The sequence below is a fragment of the Coturnix japonica genome, chromosome 9 (assembly GCF_054131305.1).
Source record: "Coturnix japonica strain WE chromosome 9, WE-NBRP24, whole genome shotgun sequence".
In the NCBI taxonomy this organism is placed as follows: domain Eukaryota; kingdom Metazoa; phylum Chordata; class Aves; order Galliformes; family Phasianidae; genus Coturnix; species Coturnix japonica.
Window position 1 is genome coordinate 29,834,655 of NC_140671.1, and position 27,867 is coordinate 29,862,521.

The 27,867-nt window shown below is 39.6% G+C and overlaps 1 protein-coding gene across 13 annotated transcripts; it reads right to left on the reverse strand.

The window, feature by feature from the left end:
* Nucleotides 1-64: 64 nt before the first annotated feature.
* GNB1 (G protein subunit beta 1) lies at nt 65-27,856 on the reverse strand. 13 transcript variants are annotated; one of them, XM_032448802.2, is made up of 12 exons: nt 27,541-27,856; nt 16,455-16,506; nt 9,277-9,384; nt 6,962-7,000; nt 5,966-6,072; nt 5,601-5,664; nt 4,857-5,019; nt 4,698-4,764; nt 3,367-3,568; nt 2,779-2,995; nt 2,191-2,298; nt 65-1,804 (listed from the first exon to the last, which is right to left on the reverse strand). In XM_032448802.2, exons 3-11 carry the CDS (start codon nt 9,331-9,333, stop codon nt 2,192-2,194), a joined length of 1,023 nt encoding a protein of 340 aa, XP_032304693.1. In that variant the 5' UTR covers nt 9,334-9,384; nt 16,455-16,506; nt 27,541-27,856; the 3' UTR covers nt 65-1,804; nt 2,191. The 13 variants fall into 13 exon arrangements, with proteins under 13 accessions (XP_032304693.1, XP_085365240.1, XP_085365246.1 ...); XM_085509114.1 differs by having other exon boundaries at nt 2,187-2,298; XM_085509120.1 differs by having other exon boundaries at nt 26,840-27,623.
* Nucleotides 27,857-27,867: the final 11 nt, after the last annotated feature.

A 27,867-nucleotide genomic window follows, 5' to 3' on the forward strand; every position in this document is an offset into this window, starting at 1 on the left:
AATTGTTCTGCCAGAAGCAGTTTTATAAGTAGAACAATAAGCTGCAAAACAGATCAGTCAAAACTCATGTCAAACTGCTTTATTACATCTTAAATAACATTACATTTTAATATAGTATCTATCTTGCATCCAGCTTTCTTGAAGTACACTGACTTTAAAATTAAATACAAAAGGTGAAGAGGGATACAGGGTGTGGAAAAAGCTCTACAGAGTAGTTTCATGAAAGAGAGAAAGAAGGAATTCATCTTTTATGCCAAATCCAGGCCTAACGCACAATTACAGCACATTTTTGTACAGAATGTTGCAGAAAAAACAAAATGGAGAAAAGCTACTACTGCTGCTAGGAAGGAGCATTTCTGGATACAGTGAGAAGATAGGAAAGTTTAACAGAACAATCCGCTGTCCAAACACTGCTGCTTTTAACATTTTATTTGAAAAGAAAGCCAGGAAAACCTGCTTGTTACAAAAATGATTCTAATCAGATGCAAAGGACTCATCCTACAAGAGGAACTGGCTGTGAGGAACTGATTTTATAAAGAAGATGGTTTAGGTTCCCTCCTCCCACACCCCAAAATCTTTGACAGCGATTGTTTGAACAGGCTGTTTCTCTTTTTTTTTTTTCTTAAAAAAAAAAAGTGACTTATCACGCTACTCCAAAACGTGCATAGCTTTTTACTTGAGTTCTTCATAGATTTATGCACAGAGTAGCAACAATAAATGAATACAGCAACAATGGTTACAGTTTTTAAACAGGTTATTTTTTCAAAGAAAAAAACATCTAAGGACTTAGTCCAATATGCACTTTTTAGCATTTCTACAGCATGCGATTCTAAGAGTAAACCCACCCAATATGGCAAACAATCAAAAAAGGTTTTTTTTTTTTGTTTAACTTAGAAAGTTCAAGATCATTATTTTCAAAACATTGATTTGTACATCATTTCATACACAAAGAATTGACTCAATACCCAAGTGTAGGATAGGTCTCTTTTGAAAACAGAGATTCCTGGTTGTTGAGACTACAGGATAGTGTTAGGATATATAAACTGCCCTTTCAAGTGGACAAAACCAAAACAGATTAAAAAAAAATCAGTGTGGTGAAAAGAGGGGGTAGGAGGGACCAAGGATTGCATTTGTTATCCATAAAACGTGAAAGGATTCTTTAAACAAGCATTCATTACCTTGAACAGCATGTGCTTGGTTACCTTACTGCTTAACGTTATCCTATATATGCCAAGTTTTGTGCAACAATTATCTGTGATACTAGAAAATAAAATAAAAAAAGTAGGGACTAAATTTACATCGTTAACAACCCCCAGGTGCTCTGGGCTAGGACTCCCTTGTTTTGCTCAATTAAATACATAAACAAATGTATTTAAAAAGGAAACTTGAAAAAAATCCCGCTACAAACATGACTTTAAAATTTGCAAGTGTGTGAGATAAAGTCCTTAACTTCGACTTGGAAACTACAGTGAAAGCTAAACTGTTTCACAATTATGCTCAAGTTCATTTTCTGGTCATGCTTTTATGATAGTGTTTGTTTTTTAAATTCTCAAGACAAAAAAACCAAAACAAAACAAAACATGGTCCCAAAAGGAATGCACTATTTCATTTTGCTTACAACACAGAAATTCTTCTTGGAAAGGTAATTGTGCTCTTCAATTTCAGCAACAGGAGACGGAAAAGATCTTGCCCTTTGAAGTTGGGGAGGATGGGGGTCCAAGTTAGTATAGTTGGATTGAATATGCTATCATTTTTAATTTTCAATCGTTGGAAACTTCTTCCAGTCACGGAGTCCGCCACTCTTCTAACACACAGAAAGATGGGTTAAGAGTTGCACTTACATAAATTGTAGTCAAGTTTCAAATTATATTCTCACTCCCCACTGATGCATTAAGCCATTATCTCACTCTTTTTAAGACTGCCACTTATTTACCAACCCAGACTCTACAGACCATACCAGCCATCCCTCCCAGGAAAGTGAAAGAGCAGTTTACCATAAAAACATTGCTGCATACATTAAACAGCCTTCTAAAAACAAAAACAAACAAAAAACAAACACACAAAATCTCCCCAGTGACTTTTCTAACTTGAATTACATGCTTGCAGTATCAGTAGAAGAGAACTGTCTGGACCTGGAAATAAGCACTGAGTGCCACATAAGGACAGTTAATTAGTTTGATACTTACTTACTTCAGTTCCAGATCTTGAGGAAGCTGTCCCATGACCCTGTTGCCACTGCCATACCATCATCAGTTACACCTAAGCAACTGACACGGTTATCATGACCAGCAAGGACACCTAGAAATAATAATATGCAACAAACCTGTCACATTGCTCTGAAGCTTTCTTTTTCCTGCTCAAGTAACAGTGAGGCTGCCACACTGCAATGACTAAGTCTATTCCTTCAAGAATTCTGAACAACTCTGGTTTCAGTTTTTGAATGCTTTTCCTTCCTGAAGCACAAACTTGTGTGGATTCACAAGGAAGTAATACAGAAAGTGCTTAGCTCCAAAATTCTACCTGTATATTCCTCAAGTTATGACCTTACTGATTCAAGCTGTGAAATCCCTGCTGTATTTTCAATGTTAATAAAAAGCTATCATAAATTCTAGAAGAAAAAATGAAATCTATGTAGTAAAACAAAGCTGACAGAGAGAAATTAAGAAATTCAAGTAAAACTACTTTGGCACAGTCCAGAACCATGTATCTGTTTGTATCTTGGTCCTGTTCCTATACCCATAAACTTTGTTTTTTGTATTTAAAACCAAATATGTTTACCTGCTCTATCAGCTTTCAGTGTATCCCAAACATTGCAGTTGAAGTCATCGTAACCAGCTAGGAGGAGACGTCCGCTCTTGGAAAATGCTACAGAGGTGATGCCACAGATGATGTTATCATGTGAATAAACCATAAGTTCCTGATCAGCCCGAAGATCAAAAAGCCTGCATGTAGCATCATCTGAGCCTGTGGCAAATGCATTGCCATTGGGGAAGAACTTCAGCAGCGGGCAAGGAAGAATGGGGGAAAAAAGAAGAAAGATATCAAATTAATTTAAAGAGTAGCTGTTAAAATGGGCAAGTTACTCAAAAGCTGAAAAATACATTATGCTGCGAAGTCAGAAAAGTTACAAACATACAAAATGCTTTTCATCTGGCATTCCAGGCATAGAGCCCACTGTCTGAGGAGTACTCTGAAACTGTACATCTGGAATACAACTTCACCCTAGCTCCCAAGCTAGACTTGATGCAGAAAACATTAAGAGAAAACATTCCATCATATTACATCATACAGAACATGCTTAAGAGCAGAGACCAATATAACAAAACAAACTGAAATCCTTTTTCTTGTGTTCAAGCTGATACATACACAGATGGCGTTGATGTCCGACTCGTGGCCAGTGAAGGTTTGCCGACACATTCCTTCTCTAACATCCCACAGTTTGGCAGAGGCATCGCAGGCACCGGAAACGAAACACCGAGCATCAGGAGCCAGAGACAAACTCATGACATCTCCAGTGTGCCCAGTAAATGTAGTTGTCTGCTGACCAGTTTCTATGTCCCAGAGAGCGCTTGAAAGAATAATTAAAAGATACAATTAAAAAACCATTTACACTCCTATCTTTTATGCCCTTTTTATTGTCCACTGCATAAAGCACCAGTGGCAACACGACAGCCAAAGGTAATAGCCTTTCCCACACTCACTGAGGACGTCTGACTTTGTGAATTGCATCCCTCTCCCAACACGGCAAATTCACCACTTCTGTGATAATCAGAGCACAAAACAATACGAAATAGCACTATCACCCCTTAACTTCTAACTTCCCAACAAACCAGATCCATCGGCAGCAGATCCGTACTAGGCAAACAGAAGGTCACTGCCCTTTGTCATTCTTTTCAAAGCTTGGCTGATCCGAGGTGGACAAAGCGTTATCCAAACAACTGACTAGTAGCTACGGTAACTCCTGAGCACAGTTACACCGTCCTGTATGAGCCTTGTTTTAACAGATCCTTTTTGTCTTATAAATTATGTTTAGGAACACCTTGATATAAAAACAAACATCTACATTCATTAGTTACTCACAATCAGTGGACTAATGAACGGGCCTTTAAAGAGACTGACACTGTGTAGGAGAGCTATTTATTAGACAACCTTTGCTGTAAGAACTGCTGCCTGGGAGATCTTTATTGATTTTAAGCAGCAGATATAATACGAAAACTAATGAAAAGAAGATTGAGGCCTTCTCTCATCCAGAAGCTAGTTTTTATTGAGACATACACCCACATTCTCCTCAAGGAAAAAAGCTGCACCTGCTGTCAGTGCAGAATATTTTCTAGGAGCTTTTCATATTTATAAACACCTAAATATGACTTTGTAAAAAAAAACTGTAAATTAATATTGAATACTGAAGTGTTTTAAGAAAAATCGCTTATTTCTGAAAGGCAAATTATACAAAAAAAAAGTCAACGTTATCTTTTTATCACAAAAAATTAGGTCAATTGAGAACACAGCCTTAACTGAGCAGCCAAAGGTAATAGCCTTGAAAGATCAAGTTTTCCATTACTAGCAAAAAATGTAACTTAGAAGCAACAATCGATCATGTATAATATTCTGGATGACTACCACCTTTATGAAGTTTATTTCAACAGACTTGCTGTGTGTATCATTACTAACAATCATGTCACAATTTTACTGCTTACCAAGTGGTGTCGCCAGAGCTGGTAACAATTTGATTATCATCCAAGAAACGACAGCATGACAAGTATCCTGAAAGCAAAACAAAAAGCCAAAGAATAGAACTGGAGATCTGGCTTCACTGTATGCCCTCATAACCTAGGCCATTCTGAGTATGTACTCACCTGTATGCCCAGCTAGTTCACGGCTGACACGTACATTCCCTTCACGAGTTTTCAAGTTATAAATGGAACAGATGTTATCAAGACCACCACAAGCCACGTAGTTTCCAGAAGGCGCATATGCACAAGTCATGACCCAAGATGAACGCAGGGGAATAGCATGCACCTGAAATAAATAAAATCAGCACTTCACCTGCAGAACAACTGATTCAATCATTTAGCATCAGTAGGTTTTCATCTCTCCCCCTCTCTACGGGTGCATCAAGAAGAAAACACATAGCTTGTCAGATCAAGTAAACATGTAATTAAAACCTCAGGTTTGCCTTTCCTGAATTCAGTTTAATCAGCAATTTCCATAAAAATCAAATTATTTCAGTGCTCTGATCACTAATAGTTTGCAGTAGCTTCAGGAAAGTATTGACTTCCAAGTACTGTCAGCAGAACTGCCAATTCTAGGCTCAGATGCTATGTTATAAATGAATTAGTGAGAAATTTGTTCCTCAGAAGCATTTATATCCTACTCTGGAAACCCACAGCAAACAAAGACTTAGTATTTAACTAACTTCCTCTTTGCCTTCTTCTCTCTGCAGTGCACAGTTTCATACACAAAACACTTGAAACGCTGCTACATTCCTTACTGGAGAAATCGAGCTTTAGGCTTATGTCAACCAAAGCAATGCAGTCAAAATCGTGACAGACAGTACTTCCTTCCTTTGTATTAATTATCAATTTAACAGTTAATCTTACCTTGTTTGTAGTATAGCTGTCCCAAATTATAAGTTTGCCATCCTGGGAGGCACTAACTAGAAGCCTGAAGAGGAAACAAGTGGTAAATACGGTCACATTGTGTTCTATACAATGCAATCTATATAGGCTTCAAGATTCAATGAGTTTGATGATCTATACTGTCAGCTTGCTCTGTTTTCTGCTTTTACAACAGAAGTTACAGTTCTAAGCTGTCCATAAAAACTGAATGGACATCAGCACTTTGGGACATTAAGTTGTCCCAAGCTCTCTCTGTTGCCTATGTTCTTTTTGAACTACTGGGTTTCTGTGGCAGAACAGGTAAATAACAGCTGGATGCACCCAACTTTCCACAGCAGTGAACCTACCTGGAATCAGTCCCCCAGTGCATTGCATAAATTTTGGCCAGGTGTCCCCGGAGCGTCCTCCTGGTGCGCATTTGAATTCTCCCCACTGGGTCAATATTGGCTGTGATCTGAAATAGGAATTGTACCATCCATTGAATTTTTCATAGTACCACAGAAGAAAAAAACCACAAACCATCATACCTAACAACATTCCAGTAAGCACTGCAATGCAAATCAAGAAGTTCTACTTATTTTTATATTGACCAATTTCTTCTTTTAAATGCCTCATCAAGAATTACCTCATTTATGCAGTACTTGCTTTAAAGAAACCATCATTTCATTAGCTGTTTTTTCCCCCACAGTCAGGAGCATGGGGTGCACTATCTCAGCCCATAGACACACCTCTGCTTTTGAAAGATGAATGAATAACTCACTTTCAGATCCAGATGACCTTCCATTCCAAATACTGGAAAACTATAATCATATTATTCCTGTTTTATTTAACTTTTGGAAGATAAAAGCAGTCTCTGGAGTAAGTAAATAGCAACATAAGGAAGTAATTAGTTTAGCTGTCCTTACGCAGCTAAGTTTAACATCAATAATTTCTCCAGCCTGAAGTACTGGTTAAAAACAAAACCAATTAATAAAAAATACCCAAGCCAGCACACATTTCCAGTAATACAGCAAGCACACATCTCAACAAATCCAAAAGTATGCAAGTTTGTTTTATGGATATTGTCTGCATATTTTTCATGTCTCCAATGTTACAGATTTAGCAAGAACATCTGAGCAAGTGTCTCTGCTTCTTTTCAAAGGCCATCAGCACAGTGAAAAGTGCATTTCCCTGACACAAAAATCCTCATCATGAACACATTCCATATTGGTTGCTGCTCTCAGAAACTGGACATCAGCACCACATTCTCCTTGAAGAAAATTAAAAAAAAAAAAGACAAAAAAAAGACAAAAATCCACTCAGATGTACCTTTTGTAATTCATGTTAAACTCTTCACTGCTTACCTGAGCCAAGGTGGCATCTGCACACGCTTTCCTAGCATCCTGCAATAGAAGAGTTAAAGAACTCAGAAGAAGTTCTGTTCAATCTTTGTTTTGTCAAGTTAATCAAGTTGTCACAAAATAATGTTTAAAAAGCATTTTGGTTTGTTATTCAGAAGGGACCCGTCGTAACTGCAGCATGAACATAACATGACAGACTGCTGTCAAAACATGCCGAGCATTTGAAATCTCCTTGTCGTGAAACCTCACATCCGGCAAAGGAATCCAGCCGTATTGACATGCAACTTCTACTACATTCAGGAAAAATAACACACGAGATGCGTTCATTAATCAGGCTTGTTTCATACAAATTATATTAGAGTTAACAAATTGTCCTACAGTAATACATGGCTTGGACAGAATCAGCTCAAAGGGACTCAGCTATTGAAGCTACATAAGAATGTTCAATTGCAGTGGTAAGAGAAGTATATGCAACTTCTAGGAGAAAACAGAAAACTAAACCTAGTATCTGAAAAATATGAAGATCTGAAAGAAGTTTCTGACTATAGAATTAAGTAGAAAGAACACAGCTTGGACAAAGAAAACAGCTAGAGAACTTAACTTTTGCTGTAATAGAACTATTTGCCAAAGGAAATACTTGAAGGCTTATCATTGAGACTCACTGGAAGCACCAAAAGCAAACTGTAATACTAATAAATCTGTTTATGCTTATTCCAGCACAAATGGTACTCCATAACAGCAGTATTTTATATGCTTTCATGCAGTAATACACTCTATTTTCTTTTTCTAGACTGCTTTTATGTCTGAAGGGGCTGAAACAATATATCCAGATTAATAAGCATCATAATAGAGCGCAGAGATTCATTCTGTGGAGTTAGAGACTGGTAGTGTGCAGTTCTAGTGATAAATCTGAGCTTTACAGTCAGCTTAGATACTTCCTGTGTGCTGACTGGCCAAAAAAGCTGTGAAAAAAAGTACTTCCTATACATTAAAAATGATAAACAGATAGAACAATGAAGACAAGCACTTCATGTGAGTCAGGCAATACCTTTACTTAGTTTTGCTAACTCGCAGATTAAAAGAATACCTCTTCTGAATAAGGACAGAAGTAGCAAAACTTCATAGTGCTCCTTTTCAGGTCAAATTCAACCACTACCAAATAAGGCTGAATATTTAGAAAATAGGTGCTGGAGACTAATGGAAGGAACATGCAAGAAGCAAACCAAATAAAACTTGGCTAAAGTTAATCTTGAACGTCTCAACTTATGTACAAAAACAGCCAACAGTTTTTGTTTCACTTTCTAGATGAGGTCTGTTGGTTTGGTTATTTTTAAGCTCTCAAGATACAGGAGGGTTTTTTTTTTTTTTGGTCTTTTTGACCTACTCAAAAAACAAGTTGCTAACAAACTTCCCAGGAAAAAAAGGTAAATACATACAGAGAGACCAAATTGAATAAGACATCAGACAGTGTCATCTGTTCTTTGATGTCCTTCCTACTAAAGCATAAGACCTCTACAAAGTCCTGGCGAATCTCAGCATCAATGAGCATTTAGAATAGGTCTGTATTAAAGTCATTTATTGTCACTGAACTCATTTTGAAAGAACAGATTAACTTTGTTCTGCATATGTTTCCCTCCACAATGAATTACAATACTGACTTCACTCCAGCTCATGTCAGGCTTCATAATACATTTCTCAAATTAAACCTAAAACAAATGTCATTTGGACTACACTGTATCTTTAGATAAACAGACTTCTTTCCTTTTACTTAGTAACAGAAGAACAGACATGCCGTTTATTCAGAACACTATATTAACACTCCTATAGTCTTCACCTTATTACTGCCATTTTACAAAACAATCCACAGATACAGTTTCTGCAAACCTTTAACCATGATTTAATGTTTTAATCATCTTCATTCTTCAGCCTGTTTTCTCATAGTTATAGGAAGTGAAGCACATGTTTCTGAATTACCCATTGACTACTTATTCAGTACAAAGTCATTATCTGGAACCAACTTACTGTCCCCAATACATTCTCATTTAGTTAGGCTCCTCAGAACTACACTTGAAAAGAGCAAGTGAAACAAATACTGAGAGAGAAATGGAAATGTGGCTTATGGTCTGGCTCACAAAAGCTTTGGCAACCATTCATTTTGATCTAATCCAATCTTAACAGTTTTTTGTGGATTTACCTGTGTGAAGTTGCATATATGTGAACTTCATTACATTAACTCTGACACTATGGAAAATAAACCATTATGCATCACATTTCTGTCCATCTTTGCCAACTTAAAGACCCACGGATGAAATACATACTCTGATTTGGTTTTTCAGTTGCTCAGCCTCCTGGCGTAGCTGGTCAAGCTCACTCATTTTCCTGTGCTAAAGGTGTGCTTTGCTGCCACCCCTCAAACAACCGGAAATCTGAAAGACAAGCAATAACAGAAGAATTAGCAGAAGTCATAGATTAAATTAACTGAGCAGACAGTTTGAGTTATCTCAAACAGTATTTGTAAAACCAATCACTGATGTTTTTTAATCTTCAAAATACAGGTGACTTTCTCTGGAATATCTTTAGAATACAGGGTTAGAACACATGCTCACTATTTTTTCCACCCACAGTAAATAGAAAATTACTTGGACTTGTTCCTTTCCTCCACATCTCTTTTTTTTAAAAATCTTTTCCTTCATTAGTGTTTTTTTTATTTAGTTTTTTATGAACTCAAATTTACCAAGAGTGACTCTTGCAGCAATTAATAGTAAGGTTAGACAGGAAAGCCAGAACATCTCCACAGGACACAAAATTAGAACTTAAAATATTTAGATACTGAGAGGCAATTGTAAAATGCTGTCAAAAGGCCCTTATGAACTCTGTCTGAAACACAGCAGTTATGAGAAGCGTGTTCTATTATCTGGATAGAAGATCATTCACAAGTGTTGTTGGGTTTTTTCGTGTCAATTGTTAATGTCTCTCCTGAGATTTCCCAGAAAGGATCCCAGCATTGAAATACTGTCAGAATAAAATTAACATTTTTTTCCAATGTTTGAATTCCTTCCCTCAACCTAACAAGTGCTGCTAAAGCCACATCTCCACCACAACACCTGGTTTTCCAGCCGTTAATATGTCCCAAATTACTCACTAACGTATCACAGTCCCTGTCCTCTGTGGTCATAAATGAAGCCACAGTGAAATGGTTATCAACCAAACGTTCTGTATATAGCTACTCAACAAATCGACTGCTTTCTACTGGAATGAGCATATAGGTATTTTCCACCAGGCGTATTGCTCATCTTTGTAAATCTGTTCTAGAAATACACTGGCATTTCCACATTGCCATGATGCTGGCATTTTCACAAGCATTCTCTACTTGTAGAAGCTGAGGTACAGCTGAATTTAACTGAAGAACTTCTCCATACAATGTAAATGTAAGATGCTAAAGGACATTAACAAAGTTTACCCTTTACTGAAGAACAACATTAGATTCATTTTCAAATACTATGTAAAGCACCTGCAGGTTATTTAAAAACATACAAAACAGACTACTGGTAGTTGAGAACGCTTTATTTGCCAGAACTGACCCTTTATTATTAAATAATGCAAATGCTTTGCTAGCAGCTTTACATATTATTTCATTAAGATTTAATCAGCTTATTTATCTTGGCAAGCATGAGGGGTTTGTTTTTTTCCCCAGAGCTCTGAGGCAGCCCTTCCCAAGGGGAAAAACAAGGATAATTTCTGATGGTCTACAGAGCTTTGGAACCCTAAAGAGAGCAATTCCACACAACCAGAGCCAACTCTATGCTCTCTCATTGTAATAGCTAATATTCTAAACTGGTGACCTCAAGGAACTTAAATGTTTCATCCTCTCATGTCATCAAGTTTATACCCAGAGTATTTTAAAGAAGGAATTTCACTTAGTTTCTATCTCAAAATCTCCACTCCTACCTTTAAAGCCCCTCACTTCATTGTGAAACCAGGTCTCTTCCTCTCTTCTAGTTCCAGGGTCATCCTTAAGCCCTTTAAGATTGCTTGTTCAGCTTAGTCCAAAATCCAGTTAAGAAAAGACCCGCCCAGACTTTTATCATCCTCTAACCACCTTTCTTTCCTTTCGGTGTTTTTCTGTTTCTCAAGGTGTATTTGCTCATTTGACATGTAAGACAAACCATTCTACAACTGGGTCTCCAAGCACACAACCATCACTTCCTCCAGCAGTAGCCCAGTCACACTGAGAAGCAGCATGCACTGCTCTCCAAGGAATTAAGAAACTCTAAAGACTGTTCTTAAAAATAAACTTCATTAAATTTTCAGATCTTTTAGCTACTAAATATGGGATTCTATTCCTGCCCTTCTCTAAGTTAATATATAGCCCAATTCCCACTAAGCAAATAGCAACCTCTCCAGGCACAGTACAAGGAACTTCAGATGGTATCACTTCTATTTCAGAGAAAGAAATTACAGTCCAAAACTTAACACGTTCTGCTCAAGGACACAGCAACTCAATGATAGGATTAAGATAAAGATTTAGGACACAGAATTCCAGCTGCAGAGCTACAGGTAATTACATTGAAGATTTACATACAGCTTTATTTAAAAATATAATAGGGTGAATAATCTAATGTCAGTCAACGCAGGTATGTCATTGTGTAGCATACAGCTTAAAATAGTGCCAATTTATTCTTACCAGAACTTGCGTGACGCAACAGAATTCTCTTGCATTTAATCGAAACAAAACTTCTATGTATGGAATAAGGAGATGCTGAAGGAGTATGTTCAGCAAAGGGTAAAGCAGCCAGTAATGGGCAGGGAGCACAAGTCCGATGAGCAACACCTGAGGGAACTGGAGTTATTTAGTGTGGGGAAGAGGAGGCTCCAGGGAGATCTTATTGCCTGCTATAACTCCCTGAACGGAGATTGTGGTGAGGTGGGGTTGGCCTCTTCTCCCATGTAACTACTGATAGGACTAAAGGGAATGGCCTCGTGTTGCAGCAGGGGAGATTCAGCTTGGATGTTAGGAGAAATTTCTTCACCAAAGGAGCGGTCATGCACTAGAACAGGCTGCCCAGGGAAGCAGCAGAGTCACCATCCCTGTAAGTGCTCAAATGAAGCAGCCCAACTACATCAAGGTTTTTCAGCCAGTGGTAACACAATCAGCAACACTGATTCAGACATGGAAGGAGCTGCAAGGAAGTCAGCTGTTCTACAGTTTATAGGGTACCACAGACTTAAGCAGATACATGGCTCCCTCTACACAAGTACCGACCCCAGTAGACTGTCAAAAGTCTCTGTTGCCTTGTTATAGAAGTGAGGGTCTATTCCCAACTCACACATCAATTTGAACACAGTGCTCTGCTTCAATTTCCATCCAATTCCCACTTTACAGAAGGTGACAGAAGGGGAGAACAGCCCAAATCCCTTCAAAAACAATAAAAACTATGATCAGAACGCAACCTTCAGTCAGTTCCTGACCACTTTTAGCCAGACACACACACACATATGTCATATATATACATATTACACACAACAGACTCTGTTTACTAAGTTTAAATACACCTAAGCTCCTAAAACACTTTATTCATGAACTCCATGTTAAAAGACAGTCATTCACTTGTGTTTTAAGGACAGCCTCCTTTTACTGAATAATCTCAAGATGGTTTACCATCCCTAAAAAGCCTTTACACCCACACATGCGATAAGCGTCCAATACTGCTGACATTAGTGAGTCCAAGGAACAGAACTATGACTGTTAAGGCTTCTATGGAGCTTGACTCCCAGTCAGTTGCCAGAACTCATGCTTCTGTATTTGCTGCAAGAAAATCTTCTAACTCTCAACATCTTGCCAGCCTGTAATACCATATACATACAAAAATACATAGCAAAATTAAAATACACTTTTACACTTGGTGTTCCAAGTCAGCCCTTATGCATTCCAAGCACCTCCAAACTCTGAACTGCATTTCTGACACAGCATCAATAGGAATTGTTTAAACCAGATTTCCACATTCCCTTTGTAGTCTTTGTTGCTTGAACATCAACAGGAAGTTCTGATTCCTGCCAACTTGACTGAACTCGCTAACACTCAGGAAATGAAAATCCTAACGAAGCCAAGAGCTTCAAAATATAGGAGTGTTCTGAAAGATTTATGGGTCTGTAAATTTATGGGTTAACCAACCAGCTGACTCGGCTATTTCCCTATTTCTTTTACATCAAGTCTTGTGCAATTAAACCTATGCCAAAAATCTGAACCTGCGGGGAAAAAAACCCCTTTCAGTTGCATCTGAACTTCTCAGCTGCACTGTAAGTCAGCAGAACTTACTGGTACTGTTACCAGCATACCAAAAAAACCCCAAAAATCAACATCACCACAGCACACCACACACTCACACCAGGAACAAGATCAGCTAAGGCAAAGAAATTATAAAGGAATGGCACTTGAAGTAGCAGAAGCTTCAATATACAATATGTAGGCTCATCAGAAACAAGTGCAATTTAATATCACATAACAATACCTTTTTGTTCCTTGGCATGCTAAAAGGCATTGAAGTGCATTCTAGAAGAAGGATTCCTGGAGAAATGTAAAGTTTAATAAGGATAATACTTCTATTTCTGGTGTTTTGAAGCAAGTTATTTCATTTCTAAGTCAAGTCAGCCTTGTGCAAAGTCACTAATGAAGCTCCACACTCCTTTTCTCAAATTACCACCACAGCTGTGATGAAATAGGCAGCAGTCAAGCTCAAGCTTACCTCACTTCCCTGTGAATGTGTTACTGTGCTCCTGAAGGCAGGCTGCTCCAGAATAACAGATTCACTTTGCTGAACTCACTCAAGACCTTTCCACAGGCTGATGTACTTAAGTGTCTCTGCTCTAAGCCTAATTCCCCCTAATCTTGTTGACAAGTATACCTTGTAGATAATTCTCTTCTTGCTAGGGACAATAATACACCTACTTGCAAGGCAGTTCACTATTCCTCACTACTCCAAATGACCCGAGTCTCTAATCTGTTCTTACAACTTTGCTAGTAGAAGAATAAAACATTGTCGTTCTGTTTCCCAGCTAAGAAAAACAGGCACTGACAACAGCTAAGTTGTTATTCTCCATATATGATAGTTCTGCAATTAAATTATGTTAAAAGGATTTATCATGTCACTCATCGTGACTTCCATTATCGTTTTGCTTTGTGCCACAGAAGACAGAAAAGATTTATGTCTAGGCAGACGCTGATATATTGAACTCTACACAGAATCTTTGAAATATGAATAGAAAGCTTTATGAAATCTGTAAAACTTCCCAATGCTTCCTGCAAATGCAAACCTACTCAGGATCCCAGTATAACAACCCTAATTTAAAGATAAAGCTCACAACCTTAAAAACAGTGACAGGAGAACAATTAAAGGGCTAAGAACTCAAATCCATTTCAATGCTAGACACTGAATATCCTTTCCAAACTTCAAACTGTTTATACAGTGAGGCCCAATTATTTGAGCTATCATTAATAACATCATTTCCATATGTAGACTAATGCTTACCTATGCTGAACTACAACAGACCTCATTCAAACACATCCTTGAGCTATTAAAGTATGATTCTCTAATCTGACAAGAGCAATGAGGCAAAATTTACTAAATAATTCCTTTTTATTTCATTTTTCTGTACAATTTTATAGAAAAGATAAAGCCTGCTCCTCTACTACATAGCCTGTTCTGCAAGTAACCTCCAGGGCTTAAAGGAGAACACTGACTTTTCAAGCCACAACAAATGAAGGCAGGTATTTATAGAATGGTCTATCCCTTGATGGTGGAGTTTTGTTTGCTACTCTCCATAAGTAAAGTAATCCCATCAAGCCATTGTTGATGCTAAGTCTGGCAAACACACAGGGCTTACGTTTTTATTGTTAAAATAACTCCTGAATGCAACCATTTCATAAGCAGGTTAGCTAAATCACCTTTCTCCCAGATGAACAGCATTTCACTCTGTATTTGTTCCCTCAATACCTAACGTGATAATACACATCACTCCAGTATGTAAGGAACAATCAGAAAATAATAGGCATAATTGGCAAAAACAAAGAGTCCAAAATTTGCAGCTGTAAGAATGGCTCCACATTATACTTACCCAACAGTCTCATAGCAGGTCATCTGATTAAAAGAAGCTGTGCTAATCTATCAGATACTATAAATCCTATTAGTAACATGTACAGCAGCTTGTACATTTTCACAATGACAAAGGAATTATGCACAATCCACGGTTAGTTCCAGCGTTTTGCTGTCATACTGACTTTGAAAATCTGCTTTTTCTTGTTTTTCCTAAACAAAAGTGCACACTGATTCCTATTGGACTCTCACTCAGTAAGTACGAATGTTAATTGCCTGCAGGACAAACTCGTGGTTCTCTCTTCTCAAAAAAAAGATTAAAAAAAAAACAAAAAAGGATTCAGATACCTTTAGATTGTGAAGCACACATCTACAGATACAAGGGATTTTAGAGGCCACAGATCACAGGAAAGTATGCAGGGATACAATGTGAGAAATGGATGAGATCACACAGGATTCTGTGATAGAACCTTTATCTGAAGTGAAAAAAGCCATACTAAGACACACGAGGAATAGCTCAAAGATTTACTTGCTTAACACACGGCGCTGGTTAAAACAGAAGAAAAGTTTACACAAAAAATAGGACAGAAAATACCAGCAATAACAGAGTGACACTGTCTACAGCAATGATTTCTCTGTACCTGGAACACTGAGTTCAGTTCCAGTGTCTGCACCTCCAAAAAATAAAGAACGCAGATGATATCTAAGGTTGACCATGGTAAGTAATTAGAGAACACCTCAGGAGATGCCTTTAAGAGAAAGAGCCTGGGGGATAGTTTGCTTTTCTGAAAAAACAGCTAATATATAGTAAAGAGAAATAACAAATCTAACTGAGAAAATGCTTCTCACACAACTTATCACATACTAATGGGCTTCACAAGAGGCAGAAACATTTTAAGTTACAGCCTGGAAAGTAATATGGGTTTCACTTACCCCCCCAAAAAAATTAGTAACAATTATAATTACACAGAATATCTACTTAAATAATACCAAAACACTTAAAGAACTCCATGACGAGCTCCTTTGCTCACAAGAAACCTGGCCTTGTAGTGTCACAACATGGCTGGTGAGTACTTTCTCATTCATGAGAGAATAACCCTCCTAATCTATTTTTTCCTCCTACTTCCCTGTCCCACTGAGATGAAACAGCTTCATCTGTGGTCTCCCTCTGCTTTGTGAGTTCCATTTCTGTAGGAAGGCAGGCACTAACATCTATTATTTAGCAAGTTTCCTGACCATTTTTAAATCCTTCCTGTTGACATACGAATCCAAATACTAAAGTAGAAGATCGGTATTTGAGACTAGCACAGACTAAAACAACTAAAACTGGTTAGCCACTTTTTAAAGTTAGCATGTCTCTCAAAAACTAGGGTAAAAAAAAGGAACTACCTCATTCTTCTACTTACATTTTCTCTCACTACAGTAGAAAGCCAACTTCTGCTGTCAAACATGTAAATTCTGGAAAGAAAAACATCAAAATGAATGTAATTATTAAGAAACAACATAAGTTTTGTTACATATTCAGCAGAAATTCAGCTACCAAAGCATAGACTTCTTTTGGCAACATAATGGGAACAACTGGTTTGTCTTCCTGAAGGAGAGGGGGCACAGCCTCAGCAATAATGCTGATGTAACCTAAAGGCTTGTTCATCTCATGAAGCTTAACACTTATTTCTTTAATAGCACACAGTAATGATTATAATTCACTCCATGGTTTGAAATGCTCCTATTCTAACATTCTAAACACCTGTGATCTGTCTCTACCACACAGACAGACAGGTTACAAGTGATGCCAATGGACACCTGAGCACACATCTCCAAAACCACTACATCAGATCATTGAAAGATCAGTCTGAGTGTAAAGCAAGAATGTAATGAAGCCAAGTCATCTTAAATCACAAAGCCAGCCTGCAGCTTCATGTATTTTGAATTGCAGAGCTTAGATTAAATGCAAGTTTATGACCTTATGGTTCACTATTAGCTGGAAAATTTACAAACTACTTCAGTGTCTGGTATGGAGGTTAAGCTACTTAGGATATGGGTCATCCTCATCCAAGCCCATTTATAGATGAACCGTTTAGTGCTGTGATTATGAAACCACAGTGTAAGCAGTTTTGCTCATTAATGCCAGAACACACTTTCAAACACAAAACAATAACTCACACTTAAAGCCAAATTTCTCCTCCCTTTCCACACCTCTGAGGAAGCAAACACATCTGATACTACCATTACAAGGCCAGGGGAAAAACAAACACACACCAAAAGCAGGCTCCATTTTCAGTTAGGTTTGCTGAAGCATCCTATGATGCCTGCAGTGTGCAAGCCTGGCACTGAGATATCTTCACTTCTGCACTGTAGATGGAGCTCATTTAAGAACAAAAGTAGACAAACCACTTAAAGATTTGAATTGCCACAATTTTCCATTTTTAGATAAAGCATAGCCTGGTAAAAGCAACATGAAAATTATAGGCCACTCCATTCCTTCACCACAGTACTGGCTCAGCAGAAAATCCTTATTGTAATGAACTTGATACACACACTGCCTTAATCAGCCCTTAGAACCCTACTTAGCAGAGAGTTTGAGCTTCTCACCATCATGAAGTGGGATTTTTAAAACAGAAGAGAACAGGAAGGACCACACTATGCTTTAAGCATGGCTCGAGTGGTTAAACCAAAGCACATGGAAATCAGCCAGCCCTACCAGTGGTTGGTACAACCAGCATCCCCATGCCCACAGCATTCTGCACCAAGTAATAAGGCATGGCAACCCTGACTAAAAATACAAAACTGCAGTAACTCTCAGAAGGCAAAAGTTTCAGAGCTGTTCTGTACATCCAAACCAAAAATTATCCACACAGTCTGATTGATCAGTCCTCACTTTCAACCTAAGCAGCTTTATCAGATAGCTAGAAAGTCAAAGGAGCAATAACGTGTTACAGAATACCCTTCAAGAGATCATTATTTTAGTTCAGAACTCTGAGTACAAACCCGTATTTCAGAAGTTTAGAGGTTAACTTCATGTACAAAACCCTCAGTGTGCCAAAGGCTATTATCATGCAGCAAGGCCACACAGAACATCATCCATGTCCAGCTGGACCTGCTTTGCATAAACCACCAGCTTTTGCTTGCATACCCAGATTCTCTAATACCTGAGGACTCACTGTTCCCTTTATTTGAAAATAAACCCTTAGGATAGTTTGCCATTCTATCAAAATATAATACTGATCAGCAGAGAACAGCAATGAAGATCATAGCAGGGACACACACCTGTAACACACAGCTCTACAGCTCATGGCGGACTCCTTCTGCCCACAGCAGTGAATAAAAGCTGCCTTCATGAAGACAGCACAGCATCCCTGTTGTCAGAATGCTCACATTTCCTGACACTAATCCCATGACCTACATTTAAAAAAAATATCATACTGATGTCATATTTAAGCATAAAAGTCCAGGCTGTAACAGGTCACTTGATTAATCCTTCCTAAATTCATCTGCAAGCTATGTGTACTACTGAAAATCTTAACTCTAGGAAGAGCAGAGAATGTAATAAAACAAGGGGACTACAATAAGCACACTCAGCTCAAGAAAGTGGACTTAAGAGATCTCTGAAGTAATTAAAGCATTAATAACTATTTTAACTGCAGGAATTCAAGTCAAACTTCCTAACTGCACCTTTTCTGTTTCATTCAGAAAGAAATTCACACTTAAAACACTTCAAATGTGAATCTCTTGGTAAATTCCTGGCACAGAAAGTTAACTTATTCTAAGAACAAGAATTATGGTTTTCAACAACATTTTTTATGTTAAAAGTCGTTATGTTAGTTTCCATTGCTTTGTTCAGAATTCCCTTCATGCAATTCTCCTTTCCAAAGAGCAACACGGCTATCAGCAAACTGCATCAATTTCATCCAATTGGCCAGGTATCCCATTGCAGAGACAGCTGAGTTCTAACCTGCCTAATGTATAATTACAAATAACTACTGTAACTGCCACATCTTGCCTCAACAAAAACATGGTACTTCACTGGAAGTGCACACTGAGGAACTGATTAATAGAGCACCATTGGAAACACAAAGGAAAAACAGTATTTCAGTGGACTTTAAAACAAACATGAAGTATTTTATGCATACAGCAGATAAAGATGACTCAGAGATTAAAATATGGCATGATTTCCTTAATCTTTTTTTTTTTTAATACCAAAATAGATTGAGCAATACGTTGTTCCCTAGCCCTGCAATCAACATAATCCATCTTTAGTCAACGTGCAAGCAGTTCCATTAGTTTTCATTGCAATAATTTATACCTCCTAGCGCTCATTGATTTCTCCCAGCAATTGCTGTGTTTTGATATGTACTGCTGATACAAAACCAGTTCAGGTAAAGAGCAGGAAGAACAAAAACAAGGTTGATGGACTGAAAAGCAGAGTAATACAGGAGAGCTCAAAGCCATCAGATAGAGAAGGGGCATCTGAGACCAGACAATGCAGCAATGCTTAATGTGATATGGAATGTAAACTTCAAGTACAACCTGGTGACAGCACAAGAGAAAGCACAAAGGTACAACAGGACAGGAAATACCTGCTTTCATGCTTGTACATTCCTCGTTCTACAGTGCTGCATTAACCCTTTTAAAACTCCTCACATTACTCTTTGTGTAGCAGCTGTATTCCTCCTGAAACAAATCTGATGATTAAAGTAAAGGAAAATAATAAAACAACACATTTATGTGGAGCCACCCAACACCGCTGTTGTGCAGAACTATGTGGCTTTCTGGGTGGGGTGGAAGGACAAAGGGGAAGGTGGTTTTGAGTTTGTTTTTAAAACAGAAAACACACAAACTGTAACAGGTAATGTATCAATTATTGCAGCCCTTTAAAAACAGAAAGGACAGCTGTGAAGACAGGCTCTATACAGAATATTAAGGACTGCCTCGTGAACAACAAAGCTGTAGTTGTTTCCAGCTCCAGCTTCCCTCTCAGCTCGTTTCTAAGTTCTGTCATCTTCCGTAAGGGCTGAGCTGCTCATTAACCAGGAGTTGATCTATCACAGTTTTACAGCACGGTGCCTGGCAATAAACCATTTGCCATCCTGGTTTGCTTCACATGCAAGATTACGAACTGGCAAGGCAGCAGAACAGCGGATGTCTGTGCTACCTTTTGCGACAGAGGGCAGCAATACCTGCCTTCCCCACAGCAATCCCTTCTGAGTTTAACTCACAGCTGCAAGGATATAAAAGAACAGAAACAAAAGATACGACAAAATAAATCAGACTGAGAAATCAGAACAAACTGAAGCGAGTCTGGAATTCCCCAAGGTAAGCATCCAGGTAAACACAGACAGTGCTAGCTTAGTAACAAAGCTTAATGCTTTCTGTTCAATTCCCAGAGCAGCAAATAAGTAACACCGCAAAGCCTCATTTATTATGAATCCTACCATCTGAGTTAAGGGAAGAAGTCAGACGAAAAGCAAGTATGAGGATTACTGGGCTTCTTGACGACACTGCATCATTCATCCACAACAAGCTGACCATCCATTATAACAGGTACAGATGAGCAAGAAACGCAATTCTAAGCCCAAGTTTCCAGGCACAGCAGACCAATGCACCACTAAGCAGATAGCATCTCTGCCAGCCTGCAGTGAAAGTCCAGGGCTATGCAACCTGGGGCACAATTGAATTGCTTCAAGCACCAAGCGAATCGTTCTTGATCTCCACACAGACAACACCCTCATGACACAGACAGGAACGTATCTGTCTGAATCTTCAGTGCTCTATCAATTCACAAAGAGCATGCCACAGGAATACCAAACATATGTTCCAACAAAGAGTTCTTTAATTAGTACGCTATAATCTTATTTTGAGTACCAGAGGTTGCAGCAGACTATCACGTCTACTTTGTTTTTCTAGACAAACAGAAAAAATTATCACCACCAGCACCTTTCAAACACATTTCTTTGGCTAAATGGAAAAGGCAAATCTAGGAACTGGAGAAACCCAACAGGATCACAACCAGATTTCTCCTTGGCATCCTGAAGCACACACATACAGGCCTGCTTCACTGAGGAGCATTGTTTTATTTACCAAAAACATGTGCTATGTTTCATATAATGCAGATCTAAGTCCTGATAGTTAGCTGAAGTATTGCTATATTCAATATCTAACACATACCTTGAATCATTTGTATTAATTAAGATGCATCAGCTCAACAATTAAACTTAAAAGGAGCAGAGCTAATTACATATATGGCAGGAACAGACTCACTACATCGATTTTCACTATGAAGACCCTACTAGAAATTAATACTGCTGTACACAGATAAGAAATAAAGTTTGAAGGCTTCTTGTTAATGCTATTCACAGAGTGAATGTTTCTACCTGCCTTTCAAATCATCATCTATTTTCAATTACGGGGCTCTGACCTGCAGCCCACCCCTCACTTGCTTCTCTACAACACTTAAATACCTCAAATAGCCCCAGCAGCTCAATTGAACACAAAGTGTTCTGATTTTAAAACAGAACGTACTGGGGCAGTTCAATTTGTCTGCTTTCAGAAGCTGCAGTCTTCTGTCACAAAAGGACACCAATATCCAGGCAGTAGGTTGCAAGGCGTGACATCTGGACAGACACGAGCATACTACATAATCTCCCAAAACATTTATAGGCTTAACAGCCTGCTCAGCAAAGGAAGCCCAGTAACCATACCCTGCATTACCACAGATGTTCCAATAAGGACGGCAAAGTCACTACAGTACCTTGCACACAGCTGTAAATAGCATCAAAAAACCCTATGTAGCTTTTAATATTGCACTGCATTACATCAAGCTGCAAAAAATGATCAAATTCCTCCAATTATGGATAATTAATATTTTCTTTTTTTGGGAGAGCTGGCAGGCATTGCTGCAATCCCCAAGAAGGCAGCAAAATGATATTCTTATCTGAGAAAACATGAGCAGCATCACTGGCAACAAGCTTTAAGTGAACCTTCCTGTTTCTCTGAGCAGTGTAGGAACACACAGAAAAAAGCCAAAGTATTTTGCTATCTAAAATTCAATTAATCTTTGAAACATATGAAGGGTATTTTTCTGCTACATAGAGAACCTTTGGAAACTGCAATGATTTGACAGCCTGAAATTCTAATTAATCAAATATAAACACGCTTTTAATGAAGCAGTTTCAAGGAAACTACTTAGAGCAATGAATAGCCTTTCTCATTAAAACAGCAATTAGATATTTAATAATTCCTTCCCTTTACTTTAGAGCTAAAAATTATAAATACTACCAATGAAAATAATTTGAGGATGTAGCCATTCCTTACCATCATCAGTCACAGAGCTACCTCATACCTCACATCCTTGAAGCTTCCCAAGATCACCTTCTTCAGGTCTTCAGACTCATTTCCATTTATACCTTAGGATTCCAAAACTGCCAAGGCACATTTTGCCCTTCAATCCCACCAAATCAGATACTACCTTTCTTTTCTTCCTCAATCTGAGATAACAGACAAAAAATTATCATTTTCAACAATCCTCAAGCTAAAAACACTTAGAAAGAACAAGAATTTCAACACAAATTTACCTGAATACTTTAGTCAGTAAGAAATTTCTGAGCTCTTGATATAAACCTATACAGATTCAACCTGCACCTGCATCCTCTCCCTTCCCCCTCACCTTCCAATGAACTGTAATTTCAATAACCAGGTCAATGTGTAACATTTTGTGGGAGGGTCCTTATTTAATAACTAAACAACTGAGCGTTCAGGACCACAATAAAAATCCTGGATAGAATTTAGAGTCTTGGAAGTAACTCACTACAACTTACACTTCCATAACATCCCTGTAGATGTATTTTTGCTTACACTTACAACTTTCTGGCCAGCTGCACACAGCATCCCAGTGACACTGTGCAAAAGACACGGGTAGTGCACCAGGATTTGGCTGCTTCCAGATGGCAGATGAACATTCTGAAGTCATTACTCTCCCACTGGGCTTATGAAGAACCAGCCCTGGGTGTCCAAGACCATACTGGGGAAAGCAAACCTCAGTAACTCACGTGGATCTGGGCATCTCAAAGGTGCTGCTAGCATTCAGCTCAATGCTTTTAAAAGCCTCTGGACATCCTGCTGAACTACCAGTTGGCTCAGCTGCCTACAGATTCTGCATACATTTCTGTTTGGTGAGAAACAAATCCAAGCACACCAATCCCTGGCACACCAGACAGCCTGGGAAGAAGTAATATATGGAGATTCTATGTTAAATAGAAACATAGAGACTTGGGGTATTTTTGTTTTTTGTGGAGACCTTGGCTAATACAAATTGCAGCATTATCATTGGGGAGAAAAAGCCATTTTGAGCATACAATGCATTCTTTTCACTTTGAGATGGCACTCTGAGCAACCAAGAGACTCGGTTAAATAGTTTCACCTTCTATCATATTTAACATTTAAAATCTCACTCAAGGTTACGGATGTTTTTCCCAACATGAGCAGTAAAATACTGTTAGAAGAATAATAATAACCCTACACACTGCCACAAACACAGGCATTAGAGACTCCAAAGAAGATTTGCCAAAGCATAATTCAACCACTTGAAAGCAGGATTTCTCTTTTCAACTTACTAGCAACAAACCAGCGCTAAATGGACTTCTTGAAACAATACGGTCTGCCATATGGCTAAAACTGGATATTAAAATTGAGAATATCAATTACCAATCCACTAATGCTGAGAGCCAAAATCCACGGACAGTAAGAATTTAATCCAATTCAGTGACTACAACACGAGCCAAGCCTGACATACAGGAGACAAATCTACTGCCATTCTCCCCAGGCAGCAAGGAGCTCTTCTACTGTAGCAACTAAATAAATGCAATGCTTTCTTAGTATTCCTAACTAAAGCAGTAAGTGTAAGAATCTGCAAAAGCAGCACTAGTTCCATATGAACTGTATCTCATTTCATACTGTGATTGGGAAACCACAACTCCTAAGAAGAAACAGTTAACACGGAGTTGTTTCCCACATGACCAAACCGAAGCCTCCAAGCACCACGACTTCCTGGTATGACGTACTGCAGCTGACATCATCCTGCTTCAAGAAAAAGCATCCTAAAAACACAAGAAATTTACAGAGCTATAATTAAACCATCTCAGAATTAATTGCATTAATTGAAATCTTTTCTTCTTCTCAAGATATTAGTTTTAACTGGTCCAGTTTAAAGTTTTAATGGCTGTAGAATGCTCATTCTTGGAGGATATTAAGAATAAGCTACACAAAGTTCTACATTATTTCTTCATTACCCTAAGACTAAATTGTATTTGTTACTTACACATAAATTCTCTTCAAGTCTGAAGACTTGAATTTTCAGGTTCCCATCTCCCAGGATTTACACATAGTCAATAATGTCACAGCAGGATGCCTACAATGTACTGACCCAGCAGCTGGGCAGGGACAAGACATGCATACAAGTAATTTATCCTAAGATGAGATCTCCCTTCCTTCTACTCCTTTCCAATCCCATACTGAAAGGCCAAAGTACTACTACCAAAAACCAGTTGATTCCAAGTACATCAGCACATTAGAAGCACTCAGCAATGGAACTACTAGTTTATTAGAGAATCATTCTCTTTAAAACGTTGTTCCTGACACACCACAGGAGCAACATGCATTTGGATGACTTCAGCTTTTATTATTCCCCCCCAAACAAACACCACCACAAACGAACCAAGCACACAACCCCCAGCTGCAATGTGGGCCTTCTCCTTCCATCTGTATGAAGGACAGCTGGGCTATGGCTGTTACAATAAAGTAACAAAGCACTGGTTTATATGTAAAGTCTAAATAAACCCTAGTAGAAAGCTTGATGTTACCAAGGGTTTGGAGGTCATCTCAATCCAGGAGACAAAAATGATATTTCTTCTTTTTTTCCTACTGGGTTCTATATTATTTTAAGCCCGAGCCCAGTATACCAAATATTAACCAAGCTATTTTATTTAGGTGACCAAAGTTAAGAAGCTTGGAAGCATGCTGAAATCTCACCAAAATTATCAACCCAAGGTCCTTAAAAAAAAAATAAATTCAAAGCTATAATATCATAAATCTCCATATTATCTTACAGTATCACAGAGACACAGAACTGTTTTAATATCCCTAAAGCCTTTCTTACTCATACCCATAAAAATACAGAAGGATGGTAACAATTTGGGGTCAAAAGAAGCCTAAAAAGCCTCCGCCCACCACAAGCACTGAGTGAGATGGGAGATTTCGATGTTCCATGGAGGGAACCGCCTGCAGGAGACCTGGCTGTTACCTGAGCAGCAGGAACCAGCAGCACAAAGGCAGGAAAGCCTTTGCATACCTGTCTTCTAGGTTTAAAATACCATTTTTTTCAGCAACAGGCTTAAGAAAAACAAAGAACATTTTGATGGTATTAAGCAGGAACTGCAAGGTTAAAAAAAAACACAAAAAACACAATAAAAACCTCAAAATTGTGTCACCTCTTTGTCCAGGAACAGCCGATGTGAATGTTACACTAAAACTATTTACTCCTCCCACCCAGTTCCTATCTGGAAAGGCTCACAAAAAAACGTAAAAAAAAAAAAAAGAATAAAACAAAAACCCACCGATTTCTTGCAATAATCCTCCAAACGCTCCTCCTGCCCCTCTTAACCCCAAAAAAAGAAGCAAGCAAACCCAACGAGAAAGTAAATCTAAATACAATTACGAAATAAGATCGAGTTTGGCCAAGCTGTGGTGAGGAGGAGTTGAAAAATGAGAGCTGCCTTGCTGCAAACGCCATCTTGTTGCAGCTACTGGGCCCAGGCACAGAAAGATCCATTCATTCCCAGCGAAAAGAAAATCAAACACACACCCTGGTTTAATCGGCAGCCACCAAAACAACCACACTATTATCGTCCCTTCTCTTTCTCCTCTCCTAAAGCACAAAGGGGGGGGGGGGGGAGAGAAGTCCTTTAAGATGTCACATTTCGAACCAATTGAGAACTGAAGAGAGGCTGCGTTTTCTGCAATGCATTTCACACACATCGGCAGCGTTTTGTCTCCATGCACACATCCTTGTGGCTGCCAGATCAGCTTCAAATAAGGGCTAAGTCTCACGATTAGGGGCAGCAAAACCTTGAATTTTCCGCTTTTCCATCGCCTCTCCATCAATTCCCCAGAGCCATCCCCAGGACCCCTCACATTCAATCCCTTTTCCTCCTATTTTCTGCTGTGGGGACAATACATAATAACGTGGCATAAGGATGCCTTATTTTAAAGCAGTCCCACCTATGGCTAAAGAATAATAATGAAACATCACGTTTGTTAAGATTTCAGATCGCCCTCGGGAATAATAAATTGCCATCTTTTAGATCGTTCGGATTTCTTGCTGGATTATTTCTTTAATTAAAAGGCTCTTTTTTTTTTTCCCCTTTAATGTAATTCACAGCATGAAATAACAACCCTCCCATTTAAAACCCCCAATCCACGGGTTAAAAAGGAGACGAAATAAACCAGATTTTAAACCATCTCGATAATAAAGCAGGAGCAGAGGCGGTATTAACATCTTCAAGGAGAAAAAAAGCTCCTTTTTCCTCTTGCAGGAAACACCCTCCATGATCTTCCTGACGGCTGCTACAAGCACAGCGATATGCAGAGCGATGGGGGGACGAGGATGTGCCAACAAAACCCATCCTCGCTCCCATTTTAACGGGAACAAAACGTTTTCTGCCCGTCCCCCTCCCTTCGTTCCCCCCCCCCAGGACCCCACACGCAGGGCTGGAGCCGTCTCACCCCGCATGTGCCTCACCCTCCTCTCTCTCCGTCAGCTTTCCACCATTACAGCAGCCACACCACAGCTCCTTTCTTTTCCTTCACTCTCTCTTCCCAACGTTCCTCCTCCCGTCGCTTCGATCCCTCTGGAAACTCACACCGTCCTCACCCCCCCAACCCTTAAAGATCATTAAAAATGGAACCCCACAAAAATCCAACCCACCCCCCCCCAATCTCTCTTTTTTTTCGCCTTCGGGAGAGCAGCGGTGCCTCCCCCACCTTTTTTTCCACCTCCTCCTCCTCTCCCGGCTCTAAACACGCTTCTTTTTTAGGGGAGGCTCGAACGGCGATGGGGGAAAGCGGGGGAAGGGGGGGGTCCTTCCACCCCGCCATGCTGAGGGCGCCGAGCTGCCCTTCCCGCCCAGGGCTGAGGAGACGGAGAAAAGGGGCGAGGAGAGGCGAAAAAACGGCAGAAAATGGGAGGAAGGAGGGAAAAGAGAAGTGCGGCAGCAATGGGGAAGAACGGGGGGAGGGGAGCGGGGTGGAAGGGCGCAGCCACGCAGAGGAAGAAGGAACCAGGGATGGAGGAGAGCGCTGAGGGAAGATGGCCTCAGGGTGGGGCCGCGCTGAGGACGGGGGGCTCGACGAGGAGGCTCGACTCCCTGCGGGGAGATAGGAACGCCAAAGGATTCTATATGGCCGCCCCGCCCGCCACCCTGCGTCCCTTCACACGGTTACCTGCCCTTCCGGCCGCTGTTCATCCACAGGGCCGCTCCAGCCGTCGCCCGCGGCTCCTGCCCGCGTCCCCGCCGGCCTGAGGAGGGGAAGGGGCGGCGGCGGAGGGGAGAGGGGGGAAGCCGCCCGCGCTGCGCTCCTGAGGCAGAACGGCTGCGGGCCGGGGCGTAGACACGGAAGGAGCGACGGAGCGGGGCGGGGGTACCACCGGGTCTCGGCTCCTCCTCGTACACTCGGACCCCGCTCAGCTCCCCGCAGCCATCGGGAAGCAAGAGCCTGGGCGCGGTTAACCTCCCCCCCCTCCGCCCCGCCCGTGACTGCCCGGCCGGG